The 25,815-nt window shown below is 36.0% G+C and overlaps 1 protein-coding gene across 8 annotated transcripts in view; it reads right to left on the bottom strand.

The window, feature by feature from the left end:
• Positions 1-25,815, bottom strand: part of Sbf2 (SET binding factor 2) — a 359,732-nt gene that overhangs the window by 186,565 nt on the left and 147,352 nt on the right. For all 8 annotated transcript variants that reach the window (XM_052713085.1, XM_052713088.1, XM_052713089.1 and 5 more), the window contains one exon: positions 17,609-17,746. In XM_052713085.1, the coding sequence (XP_052569045.1) occupies positions 17,609-17,746 (138 nt within the window). The remainder of the gene's footprint in view (positions 1-17,608; positions 17,747-25,815) is intronic.

Here is a 25,815-nt window from a genome sequence, read left to right as displayed (position 1 = left end):
ACAAAACAAAACAAAAATTTAGTTCTACATTTCCTTTCTGAAATACATTTTCTTACCATGTACCATTAGACTGAGTTTCCTTAATCAAACAAGGACTTTAAACATTCCAGAATTAGAAAAAGGAATCTAAATAGGCGAAAAAATTCTCCATACTATAAAATTCCCCTGAAAAGATTCCTTGTTTTCTTGCCAAATGATTATTTAATCACAATGGAATGTTCACATGATAAAACCTGGTCCATTCTGGCAATGTCCATCCTGGAAAATACCGGATTCACAAGCACACACTTCCTCTGGTAAAGGCAATACACTGCAGTCTTGTCTGTGCAATGATAGCGCAGCTCCTGACCTACAGTACTAACAAGGCAGGAAATTTAACTGTAGGCCTATTTATTGACCCAGAAAGCTACTGCTGCTTTCTTAAATCATGGTGACATCAAAAACAAAAACAAAAACAAAAAACTTTTTACAAGTCATTACTTTCTAGTGTTCCTTAGAAGTTGACAGATGTTACTTAGCTAAAGGGTCTTGTATTCAAAGAATTTTAGAAACAAAATCAAGTTAAATAGAGTATCTTTACAGTGCGATTTCTGGCTCTGATATGTAATTTCAAGCAGAGGAGACATAACATATAGCACTTCTTGATTTTATTAGGTCCCTTTCCCCCTTGAAAACCTAATACCCTATTTGAACACACATCTAGAAAAGGCTGTCATTAAAACACACTTTTGTGGTGATATTTTATTTGTGCTCTAATAAATAAAGCTTGCATGGAGATCAGAGGAAAAAGCCAGCCATTATAAGTAAACACAAAAGCCATGCAATGTTAGCACATGCCTTTAATCCTATCACTTGGGAGGCAAGGATCTGTCTGGATCTATGTGAGTTCAAGGCCATACGGGGAACAGAGCCAGGTGTGGTGGCACATGCCTTAAATTCCAACACTAGTAAACCATGGAGGTCTGGAAGTCTGTACAGACAGCCAGGAAGTGATAGAGCTGGGCAGGAAGAGGAAGTGATGTAGCTAGACAGAGAGAGCAAATCAGATGGCAGAACAGCAAGGCATATAGGTGTGCGTAGACAGGAAGTAACTCGCTCTTTGGAAGCTGCAGAGTTGGTGAGGTAAGGTTAGCTGTGGCTTTCCCTATTTCCCTGATCTTTCAGGTTTTCATTCCTATATCTGGCTCTGTGTTTTTTATTTAATAAGACCGTTTATAAATTCTTCTACATACTTGCACACAAAATGTGTGAAACAGCTATATATATGTCCTATGTCTTTTAAAAGGCTAGGTGGGTATAATGCTTATTGTTCATAAACAGGCTAATCTTGTTGACTTCTCTTCCATTAATTCTGTTTCACAAAGACAAGACTTGCACAGACAGGGTGCTGGACTACAGGGCACTGCACAGCTGTCCTACCACACCTACAATCCTCCTATTCTTAATGAACAAGGTAGGGGTTTCTACTCTCAGCCCATCCTTTTCAAACTTTAGTGTGCATCAAAAGCACACCTATGAGCTTGTCTAAATAAAAATTTCTGGATTCTACCAAAGTGTTTCTCGTTTAGTAGGTGTGAGGTGGGGTCTGAGAATTTATACTTCTAACAAGTTCCCTGATGACACAGGGACTACATTTTCTGAATCACTGTTCATATAAATTATATTGTTAATATAAAACAAAATCAGATCAGTCAACATAGCTCTTATATGGCAATGCCATGCTATGCCTTATAAAAATGCTAATAACTCATTAATACAGTAAAAGATTATTAAGTGTTATTTCTCATTAAAAGAAAATAAAATTCCTTGGAGAAATGAATGACATTCTACTTCAGGGTCAAGAAATGTACAAAATAAATTACAATGTTCATATTATTGTATCAAAAGGAAATCTGTCAAAGATTAATAGTATCAAAATGAATAAAATGTACAGACTATTAAAATCCAACAAATATATAAAAAATTCATGTGTTCATAATTATAATTTAAGTGGTCACTACTGGAGGTTATTAGGGTACTAACCTACTATTCTGAACATTAAAAATGAAATGTCTTTTCTGTCTATAATTGATGGAACAAAGTTGTAGCAGAGATGATGATCTTCTAGTAAACGCAGAAGGAAAGGCAGATTCAAAATCTTCTGTCTGCGATTTCTAGTAAGAAAGGGGATGTGGCAATGATCATCAACAGTATGAGACTGGTCTGTGCTATCATCACTGAAACAGCCAAAGGTACAACACAATCTTGGAGGTATTCTAGCTTTAAAATAGAATTTAATTAGCCAGATGTGGTGGGACATGCCTTTAATCCCAGCCTATGGAGACAAAGGCAGGCAGATTCCTGTGAGTTTGAGGCCAACCTGGTCTATATAATGAGTTCCAGAACAGTCAGGGCTATGTAGATAATAACCTGTCTCACAAAACCAATCAAATCAATCAATCCTTCCACCAATCAAACAGAGATACATACAAAATGTTTACAAGTGAAATGATGTAATAAATATTGTTTGCTTTAAAATGTCATCTTCCTCCCCAAACAGATATTCAGATTTGAAAAGATAGGAAATGCTGACAATTTTAAAACATGGGTAATGTGTGAAGTTCATTATAAAAGTTAAAGCAAATAACCCTATGGAACACCTACTATGTGTCATGTACTATTCTAGGTGGCAGATATAATAGTGGGCTAGATTCCAAATCTCTGTTCCTACATACTGCATTCTCTCATTTTTTTTAACTTTTATTTTAATTTTATATGTATAGCTGCTCTGCCTACATGTACATCTGTATGCCATGTCCATGCAATGCCCATGGGGGTCAGAAGAGGGTTTGGATCCCCTAGGATGGTTGTGAGCCATTATGTGGGTGCTGAAAATCGAACCTAGGTCCTTCGGAAGAACAACCAGTGCTTGTAACCACCAACCCATCTCTCTAGCTCCAAGATCTTTATTCTTAACTACATCATCTCATTACACCCTTTCAACAACCCTCAAAGGTAGGTATTATTATTAGTATGTTCTGAGTATACAGGAACAAATTTGAAGTATGAAATGGTTAAGAATTTGTTCAAAGTTAATAAATCTAAAAACTAAAGTCTGACTCCAGAATTTATATTCCATTATAAAGGACTTTAGAGAAACATCTAATTTAACTTACTAACAAGCAGACGGTGATCTAGAGAGGCTGTAAAGTTGGTGTACAACTAGAAAAGACTGAAGGCATATATATCCATTTATTCATTTAGTATTATTTTACTGGGTATCTAGCATGTTCTAGGCACTAATGTTATGAGTGTAACTGGGGAAAGAAAATGATATCTGAAGGGTGGGGGGAGTAGCTGGTCAGATTATTTAAGCAGATATTTAGACAGATAGGCAAATGCAAAGGACCCAGGCAGTCTCACCAGCTGGAGGACTGGCTAATAACTGGAGTGGGAGCCAGGGGCTGATTATTCTGAGTTCACAGGATGACATTTGAGTTTTTATTCTGAATGCCATGGACTAAAGAAGAGTGACCACAACTTTGTTTTTAAATAATTAACCTGATGGTGTCAAGTAGCTTGTAAGGAGGCAGAAGCAGAACTAGGAAGGCTGTGTCCAAGCCTGTCTGGTAGTTCAGACAAAATAAATGATAATGTGACTATAATGAAAGGAGGAGACGATCTGGAAGTGGAGTTCTCCGACGGGATCTGTGGAGGGCTAGAATATGGATAACAAAAAAAGGAAAAAGGTAACAAGTTTTGTGTTTTAAACCTATATTGAGAGTAAAGCCATTTATTGCAACAAAGAAAACTAGCAAACTAGCATGGAGAATAGAATAAAAGAATGAGAACTATTAAGGAAGCAATGTATTTTGCATATGTAAAAAATGTGAGTTCTACTCCTTTTCCATCTGTTTTTGTCCTCCTCTTATAAAAAAGAAGCCACTAGAAACAGTGGCTATAAAGGTACCTATAAGTACATTGACATTGGAATCTACTATACATAAACACAAGCTTTTAAAGGGCTATCTATATGGCAAGTATGTCTATCTGTATAATGCTTGTTTACACTTTGACTACGAAAAGCGTCTAGAAGACTGTATTTCAAATGCCTATAGGCCATGGGATTAGAATTGATATGGATCACATGAAAATATACACACTCAGCAAAACAATCTTCTAAAATATTTACATTTGTATTATTTTTAAAACAAAGAGCTAACGGTTTTTAAGTAAATGACCATGTATTAGTGTCTGTTTATTTATTAAACATTTATAGCTTGTTAGCCACACAGCACCTGTCACAAAAAGATAGGGTACAGCCTCTACGGCCAGGAAATGCAGTGTCACGTAAATGCTAAGAGCAACACAGGTGAAAAAACAGCAGCAGTCAAAACAATTTTACACCTGGAGGTCAGAGTCACAAGTCTGGGAAGGGACTCCGTGGAGCCCACAGCAGTAAACTGGGGTTTAAAAGGATAAACAGATCATCAGAACATAAAAAGATAATCAGAACAGTAACAGGCAATATGGAAGAGAGAAATCCAATAATAGGGGAAGCCAAACAGGTTGAGCTTTAAAAATGCAACCTATTTTGCACCTCGACTGGACTGAATTTAATGCATCCTTACATAACTGCCATTTAGATTTACTATTTTTAATCTATTTATACTTTAAAAAATCACAACCTAAACTAAATTTTTATGTTACACATATTGAACAAAAATTTGTTGCCTATTTTATCATTACAGTTTAGAAAAATAAATCTGAACATTAATTTTAATATCAGAGAGCATGATGATGACATATTGGTGTTTTAATTTTTGGCACTTTTATTTCCATAAGTTTTACTAAATATACTGTTTAAAACAACTTTTGCTCATCAACTAATAGCTAGTAAGTCAGAATTAATGAATTAATCAGTATAAATTAAGAGATAGGGTCACTGGCATAGTGACATGTTTCTGCTCATTATTTATACTAAAAACACAAGTAATTCATGGTCAACTATTAGATTACTTGTGAATTCTTTGGCTTATATAAATATATTAAGAAAACTTAGGAATAACTATAAAATGTAAAAAATGAGAGAAATACTACTAGGATAACGCTTCACTTTTGAGGAAAAGAGGTAATCAGTGTAGCCCTTCAGGAGAGATGGAAAACAGCACATAAGCTTCACTTCTGCTGTCTCTCAAGCATGACAAATAATTTTAAAATCAGTTCCTCATAAATTTACAAATGTTATTTTGTGAGACACTAGAGTCAACGATCATTTTTAAAGTTCCTTTTCATTGTCTAAGATTGGTGAAAAAAATTAAGACTAAGATGTGATTATTTTTCTAATGTAAAACACTGTACTGATACTGTTAGATGAACTATAGAGATCTTTTTCTTTTCTTTCTTTCTTTTTTCTTTTTCTTTTAAGACAGGGTCTCTCTACACAGCCTTGGCTGTCACGGAACTCACTAGGTAGACCTGCTGGCCTTGAACTCACAGAGATCTGACCGCACTGTTCCAGACTGGCTTCCCAGTACTAGTATTAAAGGTGTGCATCACCATATCCAGCTAAGTTCTCTAGTTCTTATAGTAAATAAAATATATTTTCCTGGAATTCCTGATGGAAAAGCTAATAACAAACTAACCTCAAAGATCAAGATTTCAACTTTACTTTGGTTAGAAATATATACCAAAGCATTTATTTACAATTAAACATGATTTATTCAAGCATTCCTTAAAGAAATAGTGTATCTGCCTATGAAAATATATCATACAATTAAATTTACAATGTACTTTCCTCCAATTAGTATGCTATATGCACACGATAGCACCTGGAATAGTATTCTTTGAATAATTACTTGGGTGGGAATTTATATATACTTACATTTTAAATAGATAATTAAAAATTTAGATACATATTTAAAATTGGGCAAATCATCATGGCAAAAAACACGGTAAAGAGTACTATAAATCTATGTATATTTCACTGTACAAATTAACAATCATGTCTAGAGAGTCCAAATGAGCTGCCAAGGTTACACAGGTTATGAAAGGCATTTCTACATAACAGTCTTTTAACTTGGATTAGCCCTCTTACTCTTGTAGATGCTTACATGTAACCTTTGTAGGAGATAAGTTGTTCAGCAAACAACTGTTTAGGTGAGACAGTATTGTGGAAGTAAATCTATATGTTAAAAAAAAGGATCAGAGTTTTTCCTTGATAACAAAAATCTTTCTCGTGTTTAAATAGTTATTTTTTATTTTAAAATTTATCTTTTTTTAAATATTTTTAGTTAAAATATAATTATATTACTTTCTCCCTTCCCTTCTCTTTACAGCCTCTCCCAAGTCCCCTTCCATCTCCTTCCATTCCCGCCCCCCCCAAGTCTCATATTGATAGCCTCTCCTTTCCAATTGTTACATGTACATGTGTGTGCATACACAAATATAAATACAACGTGTTGATATAGTTTTTACTGCAGTTCTTGTTAGCCTTCAATAGTCAATATTAAAGAAGAGACATTTGATATTTCTTGGACTTTGGAAGATTGTTCTCAAAAGCTTTTTTAATTTAAATATATCCTATAATTTCAAGCATGTGACATTTATTTATTCAGTGGTAGTTTTCCCTATAAGATGTATTTATAAGGAATATCAAGAAAATTTAAAATTCAGCAACCTGTCAATTTGCCAATTCTCATTTTTAAAAGGGAAGGCACGGATGGATATAATATTTACCACTATAAGGAGACCCTCATACAGATACTTGCATGTATTACAGATTATCCAACAAACACAAACAAACTCAGAATATGTAAATATTCCAAATTTTCTATGTCTCTATCATGTCACCTAAGGTAGCTTTCTCTAGACTTTTGTTGTTGTTGTTCTTGGTTATGGTCTATGAAGTAGTCTCTGGAGTGAGACTGCATGATGTCTGCCATACAATCAGCAAACCAGTTTCCATACCTAGAGACTCTTCATTTCTTGTTGAGAAAGGTAGAACAGCATTGTTCCTTCGAGAAGGAGCCAATTATTCCCCTCCCCACAAAAGACATTAATTTCAGTGTTATTCATAATATCTACACAATAAGAAATAAACATCAAGAATTTACTTATATAGAATTATATGGCAGATAGGTGTATAAATATTTTAATAAAAAAATTCTTGCTTCCAAAAAATGCCATTATTTTTTCCATCTCACTTTCTTTCCCTGTATGTTTTAAATATTCTAGAATGGACACAATTTACTTTGATAATGAAATTTTCTCCTCTGTCTCACATTTTTTTTGTCTAGAGACAGTTTAGAAACTTATTATTTATTTGGTTTTCCAGGTGATTTCTTAATCACTTAGAGTTGTTTTATGATATTATGAATGAATTTCTTATTTCTTCAAATTAGCCTTCCAAGTACTTAGTATTATTTGTTGAAATGTACAGGTTCATCAGGTGTGACAGAACTGGCCTTAATCCCAAGGCTCAGAAGGCTGAAACACAAGGCCAGCATAACAGGACCCTATTACAAAACAAACACTCACCCAAAAAACAACAGAACCCAAGGATATGTATAGACTTCCCCCCAACTTCATGCTTCCATTGTAAGATACTGATGTTACGTGCTTGATTGTGCTTCTCAACTATAACTTCTATGCCCATCATTTCTCCTATTCTTGAATCAATCACACACGGGTGTAACCTCTGTAGTGCTATAGTGTAGGTTTTAGTGTCTCATTCTTTAAGACAGATAGACAGACAGAGTCAAGCCCTTTTTCTGTCCTGGGTTAAGTTTCTAGTATCATAGAATGTAACAGAGAGACTAAAATGAGATTAGTTGATGTGAGTTAAATACAGTGGAATGAGATAAAGTACTACCAAACTTTTGGCACAGTATCTAGGCTATGCCAAGCCTTAATTGACCATAAAACCTTGTATCTTTGCTTCTTGTCTCCAAATTTTTGCCCAGATTGCTCTTAGGTCCTGATTTTCAAACGTCTACTTAGATTTTTTTATAAGCTCAGTAACACTCCTGTTGTATAGTCTTCAGTCATTATCTATTTCATACGATAGTACTTAGACAGTACTTTGGGATACTTTTACATCTGAAATTTGTTAGCTTCCAGAGCCCAATTTTATGCCCACTGAGATAAAAACAACACAAAAGAGTATGATATGGCTTCTGTGTCTTTTTCGTTTTCATTCTTCATCTTATCTCCCCAAATCATACTCATTTGTCCCCACTCCATTTCTTTAATGGCAATTAATTTGATGATACACCAAATGTCTTTACTGAGAATTGATTCAGAAATACAAAACACATTGAAAAACTTAGATACAAACCTAAAGAAAAGAACATATATATTTTTTTTTCATCTAAGCAATAAATATCAGATCTGTCATATTTTATTCATTACTTTTAACAAAAGTCAAGGTTCATATTATCTAGTTGGACAATTCTGGAAACACATTATCAAAAGTTTAATGCCAGCCGGGTGGTGGTGGCGCACGCCTTTAATCCTAGCACTCGGGAGGCAGAGCCAGGCGGATCTCTGTGAGTTCGAGGCCAGCCTGGTCTCCAAAGCGAGTTCCAGGAAAGGCGCAAAGCTACACAGAGAAACCCTGTCTCGAAAAACCAAAAAAAAAAAAAAAAAAAAAAAAAAAAGTTTAATGCCAAGTTTTGCTTATGACTACTGAGCATGTTACTGTATTTTGGAAAAGATAAAAGAGCCAATATTTTTTAAATTGCACAATTTTACTTTGGATGGTGTAAGTCCTGAAGTTCCTTCTCTTTAGTATTCCAAGCAATGTGTCATAGTACATTTCATATGAAGTAATTCACGCCAAATGAGTTAAGATCTATTTTGAACTGATAATATGATCCAAAAATAAAAGAAAAACACATTTGCTAAAAACAGTGCCAAAAGTGAGAATAATGTTACTAATGACCTAGAAAGGAACATCTTTTATTTCTCCATCCCAAATTCTACCTCATGGTTTATACTCTCAATTAGAACAAACTCAAATGAAAATAATTTGTTTCTAACACAGAAAAGGAGGCTTACAACTTCAGATAGCACCTAGCACATTACACAAAGAATCCTGATAATGAGTTTATATTTTCAGGATTGACAAAAAGTTGAAGGTAAACAGGCTTTAAATTTTTTAAAGTCAGCCAGGCGGTGGTGGCACACGCCTTTAATTCCCAGCACTTGGGAGGCAGAGCCAGGTGGATCTTTGTGAGTTCAAGGCCAGCCTGGTCTACAGAGCGAGAGCCAGGAAAGGCGCAAAGCTACACAGAGAAACCCTGTTGCGAAAAACCAAAAAAAAAAAAAAAATTTAAAGTCAGCTGTAAAAAAAAATTACACTTTTTTGATCCTTTTAAAATGGCAAGTGCACAAACACCTGAGCTAAATGAAAGGGAAGCCATTAATACACTGATTCAAAGCACACAAGAACCTAGATCATGGCTTCCAGTGTTACCCTCCATAGGAAGACAAGGCTTCCTAACAAAAGGTCTCATTTCAGGGCTGGTGCTAGAAAAGGTGAAGAATTAGATTAGAGCTAGTTATGATAGAGTTTTAAAGTGTTTACATAAAAAGCAAACCACAAACCCAGTGAGACATAACTTACAAAGTGGCCACTGGCCAGATATGGGAGAACATGAGCATGAAAATCATGAAAGCCATTAATGAATTATATGCTTCTGAACAGAAGTGGGACAAGCTTGAATCCATGAGCCCATGGCTTAGCCAAAGGAGAAGACAGCTTTGCTAATAGGAAAATGTCAACTACTGGCTGGGCATGGTGGCACACACCTTTAATACCAGACTAGGGGAACCAAAGCAGGTATCTCTCTGAACATGAGGCCAGCCCGATCTACATAGCAAGTTTCAAGCCAGCCAGGACAACACAATGAGACACTTTCTAAAAATAAAGGGAAAAAAAAAAGGTCAATGATCTTTTTAAGTCTGAGTTACTTTACTCAGAATGACTGTCTTTAGTTCCATCAATTTACCTGCAAATTTCATTTTTCATAACAGCTGAATAATATTCCATTGTGTAAATCTATCACCTTTTCATTATCCTTTCTTCAGTTGATGGACATCTAGACTGTTTCTAATTTCTGGATGTTATGAATAGAGCAGCAATGAACATGGATGAGCAAGTAAGATGTAGAGTGCTTTGGTTATATATCCAAGAGTAGCATAACTGGATTGTGCAGTAGCTAAATTATCAGCTTTTTGTGGATTCTCCATCTTGATTTTGATAGTGACTGGAATCCTTTGCACTCCCATCAGCAATGAATAAGTGTTCCCTTTCTTCATGTACTCACCACCACTTGTTTTATTATTTTGGGCATTCTGATTAGGGTAAAATGAAATCTCAAGGTAGTTTTAATTTGCATTTTCCTGATGGCTAAGGATGTTGACCATCCTTAATATTCCTTTAAGTGCTTATTAGCCACTTGTGTTTCAGTTTTTGAGAACTCTCTGTTTAGTACTATACCCCCATTTTCTAATTAGGCTATTTATTTTCTTAATGTTCAGTTCTTTTTTTTTAATTCTTTATTCTAGATACTAATCCTCTATCAGATGTATAGTCAGTAAAAATATTTTTCTCATTCTGTAGGCTGCCAATTTGCTAGAATGATGGTGTGTTCTGCTGTATAGAAACTTTTCAGCTTCATGAGGTTCCATTTATTAGTTGTTGTTCTTAGTGCCTGTGATAATGGTGTTCTGTTCAGAAATTCCTTTCCTATGTCAATGAGTTCAAGGCTATTCCACACGTTCTTTTCTCTCAGATTCAGTGTATCTGGCCTTATGTTGAGGTACTTGATCCATTTGTAGTTGAGTTTTGTGCAGAGTGATAGACATGAATCTATTTTCATTCTTCTACATGTAGCCATCAAGTATGACTAGAACATTTGTTAAAGATGCAATTTTTTCCCAGTGTGTATTTTCAGCTTCTTTGTAAAAAAACCAAGTGTCTGTAGGTGTGTGGAATTGTGTCTGGGTCTTCAATTTGATTCCATTGTTCAACATGCCTGTTTTTATGCCAATACCAAGCTGGTTTTGTTAATATGGCTCTGTGAGATGGTGATATCTCCAGCAGTTCTTTTATTGTTCAGGCTCATTTTACATATTTTGAGTTTTTTGTATTTTCATATAAAATTGAAGACTGATTTTTCAATTTCTGTGAAGAATTGTGTTGGAATTTTGAGGGGTATTGCATTGAACCGATAGATTTTTTTTTGGTAGGATAGTTGTTTTCACAATTTTAATCCTACTGATATAGGAGCATGGGAGATTTTCCCATCTTCTAGGTAACTAGTAAGGAACCAGAAAGGAAGAGGGAATCTTCCAAGTAAGGGGAGTATAGTGTTATAAAGAGAGTAAGGGGAAAGGTGAACAGGAGGATTAAATGGGAATGGAGGATGGGATGACAGGGTCCAGGAGGGAATATGGGGAAAGACAACAAACATTAAAGGCCTTTTGAAAAGCCATATGGAAACATACCACTGTAGAAGCTCCCTAAAATATAAACATATATGAAAGGAATTTAAATGGAGGAAACAATGTGCCAACTAGACATCTTATGCTACCAAATAAAATCTCTAGTGCTAGGAATGGGTAATATCTTGTTGAGTCGTGGGCCAAAGGGGTCCCACAAACATCACAGGTTATTTCCAAGGCTATTGGTTGATCTTCATGACACAATTTTATGTCATTGAACATGGTGAAATCAGGTTGGTGACCAACTAGAAGTTTCAGCCCTACTGACTGGAATTTATGTTGTTGGAAGGTACTTTGCATGCTGTCAGAAAAGAAAAGTAATCATCAATATATCCAGCTGCAACAGTGACCTGCCTGCAAAATATACTGGTATAATAGTGGCACAAATATTATGGGAATTACCAACCATTTTTTAAAATTAAACTAAGGGTCACTCTATGATACAAAACCTATACCTCACACTGCTAAAGTGGTCAAGAATCAGATATTAGATAAGTCATGGGCTCTAGGGGAAAACCTACTTCCATTATTCTGCTCAAAAGAGCATAGCAATAAAATGATGCCTAGTGATTGATATATTGCTATTCCCATAGAACAGAATATCATTCAACACTCATCAGAGAAGTTTCTTCTTAAAGCCATTGATATTTAACAGAGAACCATAACTGGACAATGTACAGGACTGAGAGATTTTGGAGCACTAAGCCCTAAATGGGATGTCTTTATCAACCCCTTCCCCTCAAGCATCAGGGATCTATGTGGAAGGGGCATCAGAAAGACCTTGAGAGCCACAGATGGTGGATGACCCCAAGAAAGCACTGTCTTCCAGATACAACAAGGCATCCCAGCACTCAGGAGGCAGAGCCAGGTGGATCTCTGTGAGTTCGAGGCCAGACTGGGCTACAGAGTAAGTTCCAGGAAAGGCGCAATGCTACACAGAGAAACCCTGTCTCAAAAAACCAAAAACCAAAAACCAAAAAAAACCCAAAAAAACACAACAACAACAAAACCAGACACAACAAGGCTGATACACTTACATATGAATTCGCAGAGACTGTGACAACATGCACAAGATCTGTACAGGTTCAAACCAGATAAAATCTGAGAACTGAGAAGGAGAAAGCAGACACAAAATCCCACCTCTAACCAAAAAGGTATTTACAACCGATAACTACTGAGAAAGGGGAAATCAGTTTTTCCAATGGAGTGTCACTGGGTGTATCAATCACACTTGAGGGCAGTCTCCATGCTCAGGAGTAGATGGCAAACATAAAAGGGACCCTTTTTTGTGTGTGCTTTTTTTAAAAGAAAAAAAAAGGGGGGGTTGTGTGTGTATGTTTTACTGGGTTTTTTGTTTTGTTTAGATTTGATTTGATTTTCATTTTGGGGGGGTTGTTTTGTGGGGGAGCAGGGGCAAGGGAGAAAGAATATGAAGTTGGATGGGTAAGAAGAATCTGGGAGAAGTTGGAGAAAAGGAAAGAACATGACCAAAATATTCTGTATGAAAAAAATTAATTGATTTTTAAAAAATCAACTACTAGCTAGGCATGGTGGCACACACCTTTAATCCCAGCACTTGGGAGGCCAAGGCAAGTGGATCTCTGTGAGTTCAAGTCCAATCTGGTCTACATAGTGAGTTCTAAGACAGCCAAAGTTACACAGTGAAACCCTGTCTCAAACAAACAAACAAACAAACAAATAAAAAGTCAACTACTGACTAATAAGATAGGGATTGTGGAACTGGTAGATAATCATGTTGCAAGCATATAAGAGAATCAGCAAGTCAAGACTCAATAGTAACTACTAAATCAAGGGGACTATGGTTGACAAGCAGCAGGACACATATATTGACTTAAAATACCTTCCTATGGAATATGTATTAGTTGCACGTGAAAAAAAACTCTGCAACTATACACTGCAGAAATATAACAATCTAACAAATGAACATCAGCAGTAAGGGACAAACAGATGTCATACACATCCAAATATGTACCCTTGGACACTACTGGAAGGAACATACTTAGGAAGTATTCTTTTTCTTTTCTTTCTTTGACTTTGGTTGGTGGCCTTCTTTCTCTTCCTTCTTTTTATTTTTAAGAGAGTCTCACCACGTAGCTCAGGGTATCTCTAAATTCTCAATCCTTCTGCTTCAGACTTCCTAATGCTGGGATTATAGGCATATACCCACCAATCCTGTTTTACTTAAGTATTACAGTATTCTGTTGATGCCCAATCTGAACTTAATGAGAGATACCAGGAAGCACAAAATAAAAACCATTCTATTAAAAATGGATATGGAAAGATTATTATTTAAAAATTTCAACATTATAAAATAGATACTGAGCAAATATTCAAGATGAAGAGGGAAAAGAGAAATAAAACTTAAACAAAATATAGGCAGTTGTGTACTGGGCCTGCCCTAGAAGAAAATAGTGGAATGGAAAGTGAAGAATATCATTACAGTGATTATGGTGATGTCCAATTGAAGGTGGGGCAGGAGAGTCACTTTAGCCCAGTGGCTCATGTCCAGCCTAGGGAACCAAAGAATTTAGAGGAAAGGTATATAAATATAGGATTTTCTCTCAAAGGATTCAGGGGGAGAAATGAGTGCCTCTCTCTCTCTCATTCATTCACTCGTTCACTCGCTCCCTCCCTCTCTCTGTATCTATGTGTGTGTATGTGTGTGTGTGTGTGTGTGTGTGTGTGTGTGTGTGTGTGTGCAAGAGATTGTACAAAAAGGGGGAAGAAAAAACAGGAAAGAGAGAGAAAGTGAGAAAAATATAAGGATATATATACATATACATACATATATATATCAATGAGATAAAAATTTAACACTAGGCCGGGCGGTGGTGGCGCACGCCTTTAATCCCAGCACTTGGGAGGCAGAGCCAGGCGGATCTCTGTGAGTTCGAGGCCAGCCTGGGCTACCAAGTGAGTCCCAGGAAAGGCGCAAAGCTACACAGAGAAACCCTGTCTTGAAAAACCAAAAAAAAAAAAAAAAAAAAAAAAAAAAAAAAAAAAAAATTAACACTAGATAAATATAGGTAAAGGATATCTGAATGTTTACGTGTAATGTCAGCAATTTCTCTTTATGTGTGAAACAATGTCCAAATAAAAAGTGAGACAGATTTCTAAACCTAAAATACTTCCAATGATGTCTTAATATACTGACTTCCTGTCAGCTTAACCGAGGGCTGAATGCATGTGAGGAAGAGAGGAGAGAGAAGTTAAATTATCATTTAGTTTCCATTAGACAACTCAAAGGAGTTATTAAGAATATGGGCACAGGGGGCTGGAGAGATGGCTCAGTGGTTAAGAGCACTGGCTGCTCTTCCAGAGGACCCAGGTTCAATTCCCCGCAACCACATGGCAGCTTACAACTGTTGATAATTCCAGTTCCAGGGGATCTGACACTTTCACACCAATGCACATAAAATAAAGTTTTAAAAAAGAGCCAACAAAGACATTTTTAAACATTTTTTTTAAAAAGAATGTGGACATAAAGAACATTCCATTCTCTGAATTAGCTTAAGGTCTAAACACCATTATTAAAATGAAAGAACAACTAAATTAAACAGAGTGTGCCGGGCGGTGGTGGCGCACGCCTTTAATCCCAGCACTCGGGAGGCAGAGCCAGGTGGATCTCTGTGAGTTCAAGGCCAGCCTGGGCTACTGAGCGAGATCCAGGAAAGGCGCAAAGCTATGCAGAGAAACCCTGTCTCGGAAAAACTAAATAAATAAATAAATAAATAAATAAGATAAGATAAATAAATAAAATAAGATAAATAAATAAATTAATTAATTAATTAAACAGAGTGGCACATGGATTACAGGACACTCTAGCAGGTTTTTGACTGAAACGAGCAAAACAAGAATGTGATAAGCCTTTTATGGGCAATTTCCATCACTATAAAGGACACTCTGGGATAAAAGGAACCAAAGACACAGACTTATAAATTATGTCACCTCATCAACAATGTTACTTCCAAATTTAAACAGAAGCCATACTCTGACCAAGTCGTTAAATATTTTGCAGCAAATATTTCTTAGTTTAATCCCACTATCTAAAGTCTTGAAATATTAGTATGGCTTCCCACAAGGATCTGACAAAGAAAAAATATGCTGAAATGAAGATAACTTATATTTGTTGTTGGGAATGCAGACAATAAGTATTTTGTTCTACATGAAATTTGACCTTCCACTATAAAAGAGTAATAGTGTAAGTTTGCTTCATGATAGGTAACTTGTCTCCTTTATATTGAAAAACCAGATCTTGTACTGTGGGAAGCCAGCTGGGAGATTGGCTCCCACATTTTACCCCAGGGTACTCTTGAGGAGTGAGGGATAAGAGATTTAGATAGAAGGATAGAGGGGAGAGAAACAGATAGAAACACAGGATAGCCTCGGGAGAGCCTGGATCCTTATCCACTGGCCCATCCTGTCTCTTCTAAAGGGCTATTTATAGAAATGCCAAGGGGTAGAGCAAAAGACCTCCCCCTAGCTCAGCCAAGTGTAGACCCTTCCAATCACCTAGAAACCATGCATATGGTCAAGCAATATTCTGATGTAGGTCTGCTGGGTAAAGCAAGCTCAGATCTCACTAGGAAACCTTTGTGGGCCTCCACATTGTACCCAGAAAATTTAGATTTCTAACTTTAAGAAATATATTAAGACTGCAAATACTGATTTGTGAGGCAATTTCCAAAAGCATCTTTTCTCTCACTGGTGATACTTTTCTACATGCAGCAGGAGATATAGTAACTAACTATATCTCCTATGGATTGATTCACCAACAAAAACCAAGCTCTGTGCAGTTTCTCTATTATCAAATAAGAACCAAGAGGAACCAACAAGTTATCACCACCACAGCAACACTAAGGAACCCTATATTTTGATGACTCCCTTTCACAGGAGTGGGTCCTCTAAGACTCTAACTTCTACCAAAGAAGAAACCCATCTGAAACATCGAAGTAGAAGTTACTGGTGTGTGTCAGGAAGCACTCAGGGGAGATGAAACATTCTAAGGCAACTAGGGTAGAGGGTATACTGACTAATAGCAAGCCCCCCAAAGCACCAGGGTTAAAACAGGGCAGAAATGTCACTTCTATGGACTATTCATTGCACTCAGAATGTGGCCCCTGCTCATTCCTCATCGTGGAACTTTCATAAATTGCCCAACATTTTGTCATAGATATTTCTGCTTAAATTAGAGAAATTAATCTAGTTGCCTGAAACTAGAAACTTAATAATCAGTACTCAAAAAGAGGAGGGACTGTAAATTTCTCCAGTGCTTGCATATGGGTTCCAGAGAATAACAATGATGTGAAATACTGTGATAAACTGTTGTGTTCTGTGAAAGATCCACCAAAGGAAACTAATTTTAGTAACCAATTCATTGTGGTGATATTGTGTTCCCCAAAATATTGTGCACCCTAATAAACTTATCTGGGGTCAGAGAACAGAACAGCAACTAGACAGACACAGAGGCCAGAAAATGGTGGCACTCACACCTTTAATCCTAGCATTCCAGAGGCAGAGATCCGCCTGGATCTCTGTGAGTTCAAGGCCACACTAGAAACAGCTAGGCGTGGTAACAGAGACTTTAATCCCAGGAAGTGATGGCAGGAAGCAGAAAGGTATATAAGGCATGAAAACCAGGAACTAGAGCTGGTTAAGCTTTTAGGCTTTCAGCAGCAGTTCAGCAGAGATCCATTTGGATGAGGACACAGAGGCTTCCAGTCTGAGGAAACAGGATCAGCTAAGGAATTAGCGAGGTGAGGTTAGCTGTGGCTTGCTCTGCTTCTCTGAGGTTAGCTGTGGCTTGTTCTGCTTCTCTGATCTTCCAGCATTCACTCAATACCTGGCTCCAGGTTTGTTTTTATTAATAAGACCTTTTAAGATTCATAGATGCACAAATTCAAATATGATCACTATTTTAAGTGAAGACAATTAACCTGCCCACTTTTAGTTCATTGCTCCTCCTCCAACACTGAACATACACAATCCTTAAGCTTTGTAGAGGACAGCATGAGATTTTCAATTTTAACAAAAACAAGTATGAACTTAAAAGATTCTGCAATGCTACGTGTTACCATCCTTAGGGAAGTTTCTTTACCTGGAGATTGATCTCTGCCTCGTAGAAGGTTAGGCATGAGCAGTAATGTCGATCTGAGTCAATATCCGTTAGGACCACCACAAAGAATGTTGGCTGTTTCCGCTCTCTGGACAGATGCCATCCACCAGGCTGACAAAACTAAAAGGATGGGGAGGAGGGGAAAGTCACATTTTAAAATAAAAATTTATCATTTGTTAATATATAAAAATATTAAACATAACACTGTCATTAAAACTATATAATTGAAGGGCTATGGAAATAGCTCACAGGGTAAACAATGTTTGCTTCATACACATGAAGACCAGAGCTCAAACCCTAGCATTCATATTGAAAAAGCCAAGGGTGATCATGTGTACCTGACATCTCAGCACTAGGAAGCAGGCAGAAGGAAGATCATAGGAGTTCACTGACTAGCTAGTCTAAACAATTGGTGAGCTCCTGATTCAATGAGAGACTGTGATTCAAAAAATAAGATAGAAATTAATAAAGTACATGCTGTTGACCTCTGGCTTCCATAGGTATGGGTACACACACCTGCACACGCATGTGCATATACATACACGTATCACACACAAGTTTATCTATTTGATATGGTATGCTACAACAGCTAATTTTTTTTTAAATTCCATGTACAGATTCATAGCTATGAAAACATTCACCAAATTTTCCATAGATATCATTCTGAGATGCCTATCCACTTTTGGCATATGTAGGAACATAGCACCAAGGTAAAAGACTCTTCCTCCAAATATTAGAATAAATCATGGTACAAGCTGGAGAGGAAGTGCAGAAAGGGATAGTGCTTGGGAAGAGGAAGGTGACCAGCAAGAGGAATGCAAAGGAAAGAGAAATGACAGACAGTAAGGGGTGAATAAAGATAAAGTGAAATGATGGGTATGTATGAAACGCCACTTCTCTGTGTACTAACCAAAACATAATTTTTAAAGTCAATGAGGGATTGCAGAGATGGCTCAGTGGTTGTGTGCTTGCTGTTTACCAAACCACCAAAGTTCAGATCCCAGCTCACTTGTAACAATCAAAGTATGGTCTCCCATGTGCCTTTAACACCAGTGCTGCTAAAAGGAGAGGTAAGAAGGAATGCTGAGGCTTGCTAGCAAAAACACAGGTTCCAGATTCAGGGTAAGACCTTGCCTCAGAGGAATATTACAGAGAATGATGGAGGAAGGTATCCCACACCTTCCTCTAGTCTCTGCACCCACCACCACATACATGTTCACATATACAAGTCTGCAATACACCGTATGTGCATATATCACACACAGTAAAAACAATAAAATGGATTCATTAAAAATTATTGTAACTTTTAATATGTGAATAAATCATATGAATAATACTCTTGTGTAGTCCTTACAATCAATGAACACATAGAATACTGAGCCAAGAAATCCTGAGAATTGCAGTTTTACGGCAAGTGAGGGTTAGCATGGCTTACGCTCCAGGGTAGGAGAAAGGTATAGGTGTGGTACAACCCAGAAGTTTATTCAGATTCTAACAAGCTCAGAAATGTCTTTCAAAATCCTGTTACTTTCTTTCAATGAATTTTTTTGTCAGAATTTTGTACATTATTTTTATTAGGTTTTATTTTATTCTTTGATGTTTCATAGATATGCTGAATTTTAGTCACTTTCATATATACACCCATTACCTCTCTCCCTCTGAAATGCTTCTTCCTAACAGCCTCATATTCTAAACTGACTCAGAATCAGACCTGAGGTGCCTGGTATTGGTTGAAAATAATAAAGTTGCACACTCACCATCACCAGGTCTACTATTATTTGACAAACTACTCCTCTGACATAAAGCAAATCAGTTCTATGAATTAATAGCAGATACATATAGTCTCATGGGATATAGTTCATGTTCATTAGGAGATTGTTAGGTTTGGAAAAGCTGCATACCCAGGAGAATTACAGATATTTTCACTGAAACTAAGATTTCAAAAAAGAAAAAACTATATTTTAGTTCTAATTTTATTAAGTATGTTTCACTTATAAAACTGAAGTTAACTGTCATAGAAGAGTTCACAAATAACAACGTAATCTTTTTAGAGCAAACAGACCTATTAGATAGACACTTGGATATTTTTCACTACCTGAAACTAGAAAAAGCAACTACATCCAGTTTTCTCAATATTTTATACATACAGAGAATATAAGAATTTAACAGAATGACAAGGTTCATGGTGTATTTGAACTAAACTGAATGGTCTTCCAGAGATGGCATACTAAGATCTTTGGATAACAGTCACATATAGCAACATCTCTGGTGAGTAGCCTTCATCCACATCTGTAAAAATCATACTTTACTGACCTAGAGTAAAGGAGAGTATGCCATCATTAAACTAAAACATTAAATGCAACCCTTTTAAAAGTCTACAAGAGGCTAGAGAGATGGCTTAGTGGTTAAGAGCACTGACTGTTCTTCCAGAGGACCCAGGTTCAATTCCCAGCACCCACATGGCAGCTAACAACAGTCTGTAACTCCAAGATCTCATACTCTCACACAGACATATATGCATGCAAAACACCAATGCAAAAAAAAAAAAAAAAGAAAGAAAGAAAGAAAGAAAAATAAAGAATTAAAAAAAAAAAAAAAAGCTGGGCGGTGGTGGTACACGCCTTTCATCCATCCCAGCATTTGGGAGGCAGAGGCAAGTGGATCTCTAATGAGTCTGAGGTCAGCCTGGTCTACAGAGTGAGTTCCAGGACAGCCAAAACTACACTGAGAAACCCTGTCTCAAAAAAACCCAAATAAAACACAAAATATTCAAAGGGAGAAGACTGTAAGACTTCCTTAGTTACTCAAATAGCCCCATTTCCCTAGTTTACACCACAACAGGAATTTGGGGATTAAAAGGTACTAACCTTAAAATTCAGGGAAATTCCAAGGATCATTTAAAATTAGGTAAGTATTTCTTCATAACTCTATTTAATGTAACCAGAGCTAAGAAAACAATGGCACTTCAGATAGTTTTACTAAGCTTTTCATTAAAAGCTTGTCAATAGCTACCTATATACTGGTTACATGTGAGATTCTTATTTCAAATATAAAATTATAACTACACACAGGAATTATTTTAAAGTATGCATTGGAAAATAACATCAGACTCAAACTTTACAGGAAAATTTGAATCTATATTCTCACATGAAATACATGAGTACATAAAAATACAGTTAATAAAGTTTATAAAACTAAGTGTATAAAATGATGTTTCAAAGCATGAAAATAAACAGCTTTAAGCTATGATTAGAAATGCATGTTTACTGTATCACAGAGAAGCAGTAACAGGATTTGGGGATCGGGATATGACCCTAATATCTAATGAGAAGTTATTTATTTCCCTTAGGATCTGGATTTGAAAAGCAATAATGCTAACTGGCTTAGTCATTTTTATTCTTCACAAAGTATGCTGATGAACCAATAAACAAGGAGAGAGTAGACATTACAATTCTTAAACCTAGGCTCCAGTCACATTTCTGACAGGAATGTGAGAGAATATTTAGACAGCTGGGAACAGGGTAGTCACTAAAAGACAATGAACAGAATGATAAGCATTAAACAAATAGAAGAAATCCAGGGTTTTATATTCCCTAGTGTCTTTACTGGCAAACAGGAGAGACACTTGCTATCACAGGTGCAAACTTAAAATGCTTAACTGACTGACAACATTGAGACTTATATTTTGGCCACCTTCAAATAACTGAAAAAGCATATGAATCTGGAACTACATTATCAATGAACATACCATATAAACTGACAAAAAAAACCACTGCATTTTGTCACACACATACATGGGTAGATGCAACAAAATATGTCACTTAACATTGTCCTTCTGTCTTGACCTCATCATTTCACACAAATCAGATCCATGAAAATGTTACAGTGTATCTGGGAATACCCAAGCAGGGGATTCTTTGTTAATCTAAAGTTTCTTTAAGACCTTGGCATAGCTTGGGAACTGGTACTCAAGGGTGCAAAGTCAGGAATGCTCAGTGCTCAGTACTTTGGGATTCTGCACAGCGAGGCGATACATTACAAACACTAACTTTGTTTCATTACCCAAACATTAGAAGTAGATTATGTCCAGCAAAACAGTCCAGCTATCCACAAACTAAAGTATAAATATAGAAGACCTCATATTTGTAAAACCACTATGCATAAAAAAGGACATGAAGATGGGAGCAGGACATTTTATAGGGACTTCCAGAGGGAGCGGAGGTAGTCATATTGGTGCCATAAACATGCATGTATATAAATTAAAGCTAATCTTTTTTGATAATTTAATGATGCCTACTAATGTATTAAAGAGCTATTAAAGTAAGGAGTTGAAAAACAGAGACTTCACATCTGTAAAAACACTGACTAACCATAACTCATAAACCTTAGTTTACAATGAAACTAAGGATAAGGGATGCTAAGGTCATATGGCCAGCTTGTGATAGCGTTGGAGCTAGAGGTCAACTCTATAGTCTGTAGGAACTGCATCCTTTCACTGATGGCTTACTGTAAATCCTTTAGAGATATTATTTTGTGATCATATAAACTCCTATCAGGAAAAGTAACAGACCACATTTGTAGCCATTCATCTTTGGCAGAGTAAATGCGTATGTATTTTCTTTCTCTATCTCTGTCTCTCTCTCCTTTTCTTTCCTTCTTTCAAGATAAAAGGAGACTTATCTGTCATATACACAGCTATCAACCCCCTTTTTCTTCATTTTCAGTAACATGTATATGTTCCTGTGTATGACTCAGTGTTTATCAGATAAAACCTTGCTATAGAGCTCATGTGACATCCAACTTGCAACCCTCCTGAATCTACTGAGATTACAGGAATGCACCACTGAGCTCAGCAACACAATTATTTTATTTATTTATTTATTTTATTTTTTGGTTTTTTTCGAGACAGGGTTTCTCTGTGTAGCTTTGCGCCTTTCCTGAAACTCACTTGGTAGTCCAGGCTGGCCTTGAACTCACAGAGATCCACCTGGCTCTGCCTCCCAAGTGCTGGGATTAAAGGCGTGCGCCACCACCGCCCGGCAACACAATTTTTAATAACAATAATGACACTGCAGGTATACAGATACTTTGGCTGAAATTTAACTCACTCCCTATTGTTGATGTTTAGGAGGTTTACCTTTTTATTATAACTAATGCTGAAGTACACACAATATTATAGAAATCTTTGCAGATATTTTTCAATATTCTCTTGTGGAACTATAACATTTTGTAGAGTATGTATAATTAAGCACAAAAAGTTTAATTACCCTTGAGTTCCGTTTTTAAGGTTATGCAAACTCAAGAATATTTTTTTGTGGCATATTTCTAAGGAAAATTTTACAAGTGATTTTTTTAAAAATAACTATTATTATAGAGCTAAAGAGATGGTTCAGTGGTTAAGAGCTTTGCTACTCTTTCCAAAGACCCAGGTCTAGTTTTTAGCATTCACGTGGTGATTCACAAAGATCCATAACTGCAGTTCCAGAGGAATCAGACACCCTCTTCTGGCCTGGCACTGCACACAGTGGGGTATATACATATACGCAGGTACAAAACACTTACATACATAAAATAAAGCTTAAAGTCTTTTTTAAAAATTAAATAAGTATTATGAACTACAAACCAAAGAAAAATTGATTTGCTAAGTAGACTAACAAAAAAATTAAGAGACTAAATCTATGCCAGAGGAGGGTTAGACACATGCTCTATTCCTTGTATATATTTTTTCCAAGTTCAGAGAAAATATAACAAACAGTTTCAAAGAGTAGCCAACTTTAGAGTTTGAGAAACTCAAATCTTTTATTATAAAATAACAGGTGTCACAAACATGCCCAATTTCAGCAAGGACCTTTTGATGAAGCATATTTTACAGGGACTACCCAAAACTCTTTGATTAAAATGAAACTTATTTTAAGTGGGTAAATGCTGTGGGATGTTCTGTATGGCAAATGTGTTGCTGATTGGTCAATAAACACTGATTGGCCATTGGCTAGGCAGGAAGTATAGGCAGGACAAGGAGGAGAATAAAGCTGGGAAGTGGAAGGCTGAGTCAGCAAGACACTGCCAGCCACCACGATGACAAACAGCATGTGAAGATGCCGGTAAGCCACGAGCCATGTGGCAAGGTATAGATGAATGGAAATGGATTAATTTAAGCTGTAAGAACAGTTAGCAAGAAGCCTGCCACGGCCATACAGTTTGTAACCAATATAAGTCTCTGTGTTTACTTGGTCGGGTCTGAGTGGCTGTGGGACTGGCAGGTGAGAGAGATTTGTCCTGACTGTGGGCAAGGCAGGAAAACTTAAGCTACAGGTAAACCTATATTGCTCTTAACTATAAAAGAGTACAGTTAGATTATGTTACTTAATAAACAATATAATATTGTATTGTATTCATCATGTGTAAAATAATGATTATCTACCTAAATTATATGAACAAATTCACTGAACATGGAATTCATATGATTAAGCTGGCATACAGAAAAACATGAAAATAACTAGTTTTATGTGAAGCCAGTAATAAGCAATTAGAAAAACAAGTAACATTCACAATTCAAGAACACAGGCTGAGCCAACCTTTCTCAAGCTTTGTACAATTTGATGTTAGTCTCATGAGAATCCTACACATAAGATTTTAAATATGAAATTTCAAGAGACAACACCAGAGAGAAAAATAAATTTTTAGAATAGCTTCTAACATTCAAGCTTTGAAACTAAACATAAAACTACCAATCAATTATAAATATGAAAGTCCAAAGTGAATAAAATAATGTTATTAATGACTTCTAGTTAAGTATGGCAGATGAAACCTGCTTTATATTAAGTAGAAAATAAATGGGAAAGGAGATGATAACAGGTTTAAAATGTTAACGAGATTTTGGAAAACAGAATACCATTTTACACCAGAAATTTCTGGAAAACACTGGACTATAGTTAACAGTTAGAAATACCACTAAATATAAAAGAAATGCCAACACAAATGGACAAACAAAAAAGGGGGACTTGCTATTAATAGCTTTATTGGCTTCTGGGTGAATATTGCTGCTTGCATTTATAGATACATGTAAGAGAATATATTATTTATTAAATTAATTAAATAGTATTAAATATTCAGGTTCAAATAGTACAATGACACTTAAAGTCTATTTAAAGTCACAACTTGTCAACATATCACCACATAAAAATATTGTGCTTTCAGGTTTTTTTTTTTTTTGAGACAGGGTTTCTCTATGTATTCTGGCTGTCCTGGAACTCACTCTGTAGACCACTGATCTTGAACTCACAGATATCTGCTTGCCTCTACCTCCTGAGTGCTGGGCACAATGGGTTAGTTTTGATTTTTAACATGAAGTTATTTCACATATATTACACAAACTCTATAAGATAGACTTATTAAAGCTATAGTCACTCAAAACAAAATTTTATAAATAGCTTCAATGAAACAAAGAATCATAACATCAAGACTTTGTATATTTTAAGGGAAAATTAAGATTCTAAAACGTTGACATTTTACAGTCTTTCAGGACCAACAAATCTTACTTCTTGAAATGAACTCTTTTAATAGTCTGAAACACATGTGCATAATGTCTCAGAAAATAACTTTTAATAAAAATTTAAAATTAACAGTAGTCATATAAATTCCTTGGTTTTTGAGGAAATTTAAATTTTTCTTGCTTAAATGGAGGAAATAAAGTGCATCCCATTTTAATACTTCTTCCTTTCTGGTAAACTCTAAACACTGGAATTTTACTCATTTCCTGGATAACAAACAGAAAGTATGCTATCACTTGGGGCTTTTCCACTCATAATTCCATTACCATGTTCTCAAACAAAACATATCAGTATAATATTGCCAACTGAGCCCTTCACAAGGAGTATACATCGCATGGCCTAAGAGCTACATATGTAGGAGCTTAGTGGCAGAGCATTTTCACCGTGTGTGCAAGGCCCTAGGTTCCATCCCTAGAACCACTTAAGAAGTAAAAAAGGTCTAAGCAACTGTGACCTCACATAATATGCAGTCATTAACAAGTCTTTATTCAGTTGTTGCTTGTAAGAGTGCCTCCTATAACAAGTGCTCAATAAAGGTCACCTTAAGAAAAAAAAAGTAGGTCTAATATATATTTACATGTATTTCCTATATTTCTCATTAAGAGGAATTAAAATTATTTGAAACATTTTAACTTTTAA

This window comes from Peromyscus californicus, unplaced genomic scaffold, assembly GCF_007827085.1.
Source record: "Peromyscus californicus insignis strain IS unplaced genomic scaffold, ASM782708v3 Scaffold_4__1_contigs__length_199733344, whole genome shotgun sequence".
Taxonomy (NCBI): domain Eukaryota; kingdom Metazoa; phylum Chordata; class Mammalia; order Rodentia; family Cricetidae; genus Peromyscus; species Peromyscus californicus.
This window is presented reverse-complemented; position numbering and strand designations above follow the sequence as displayed.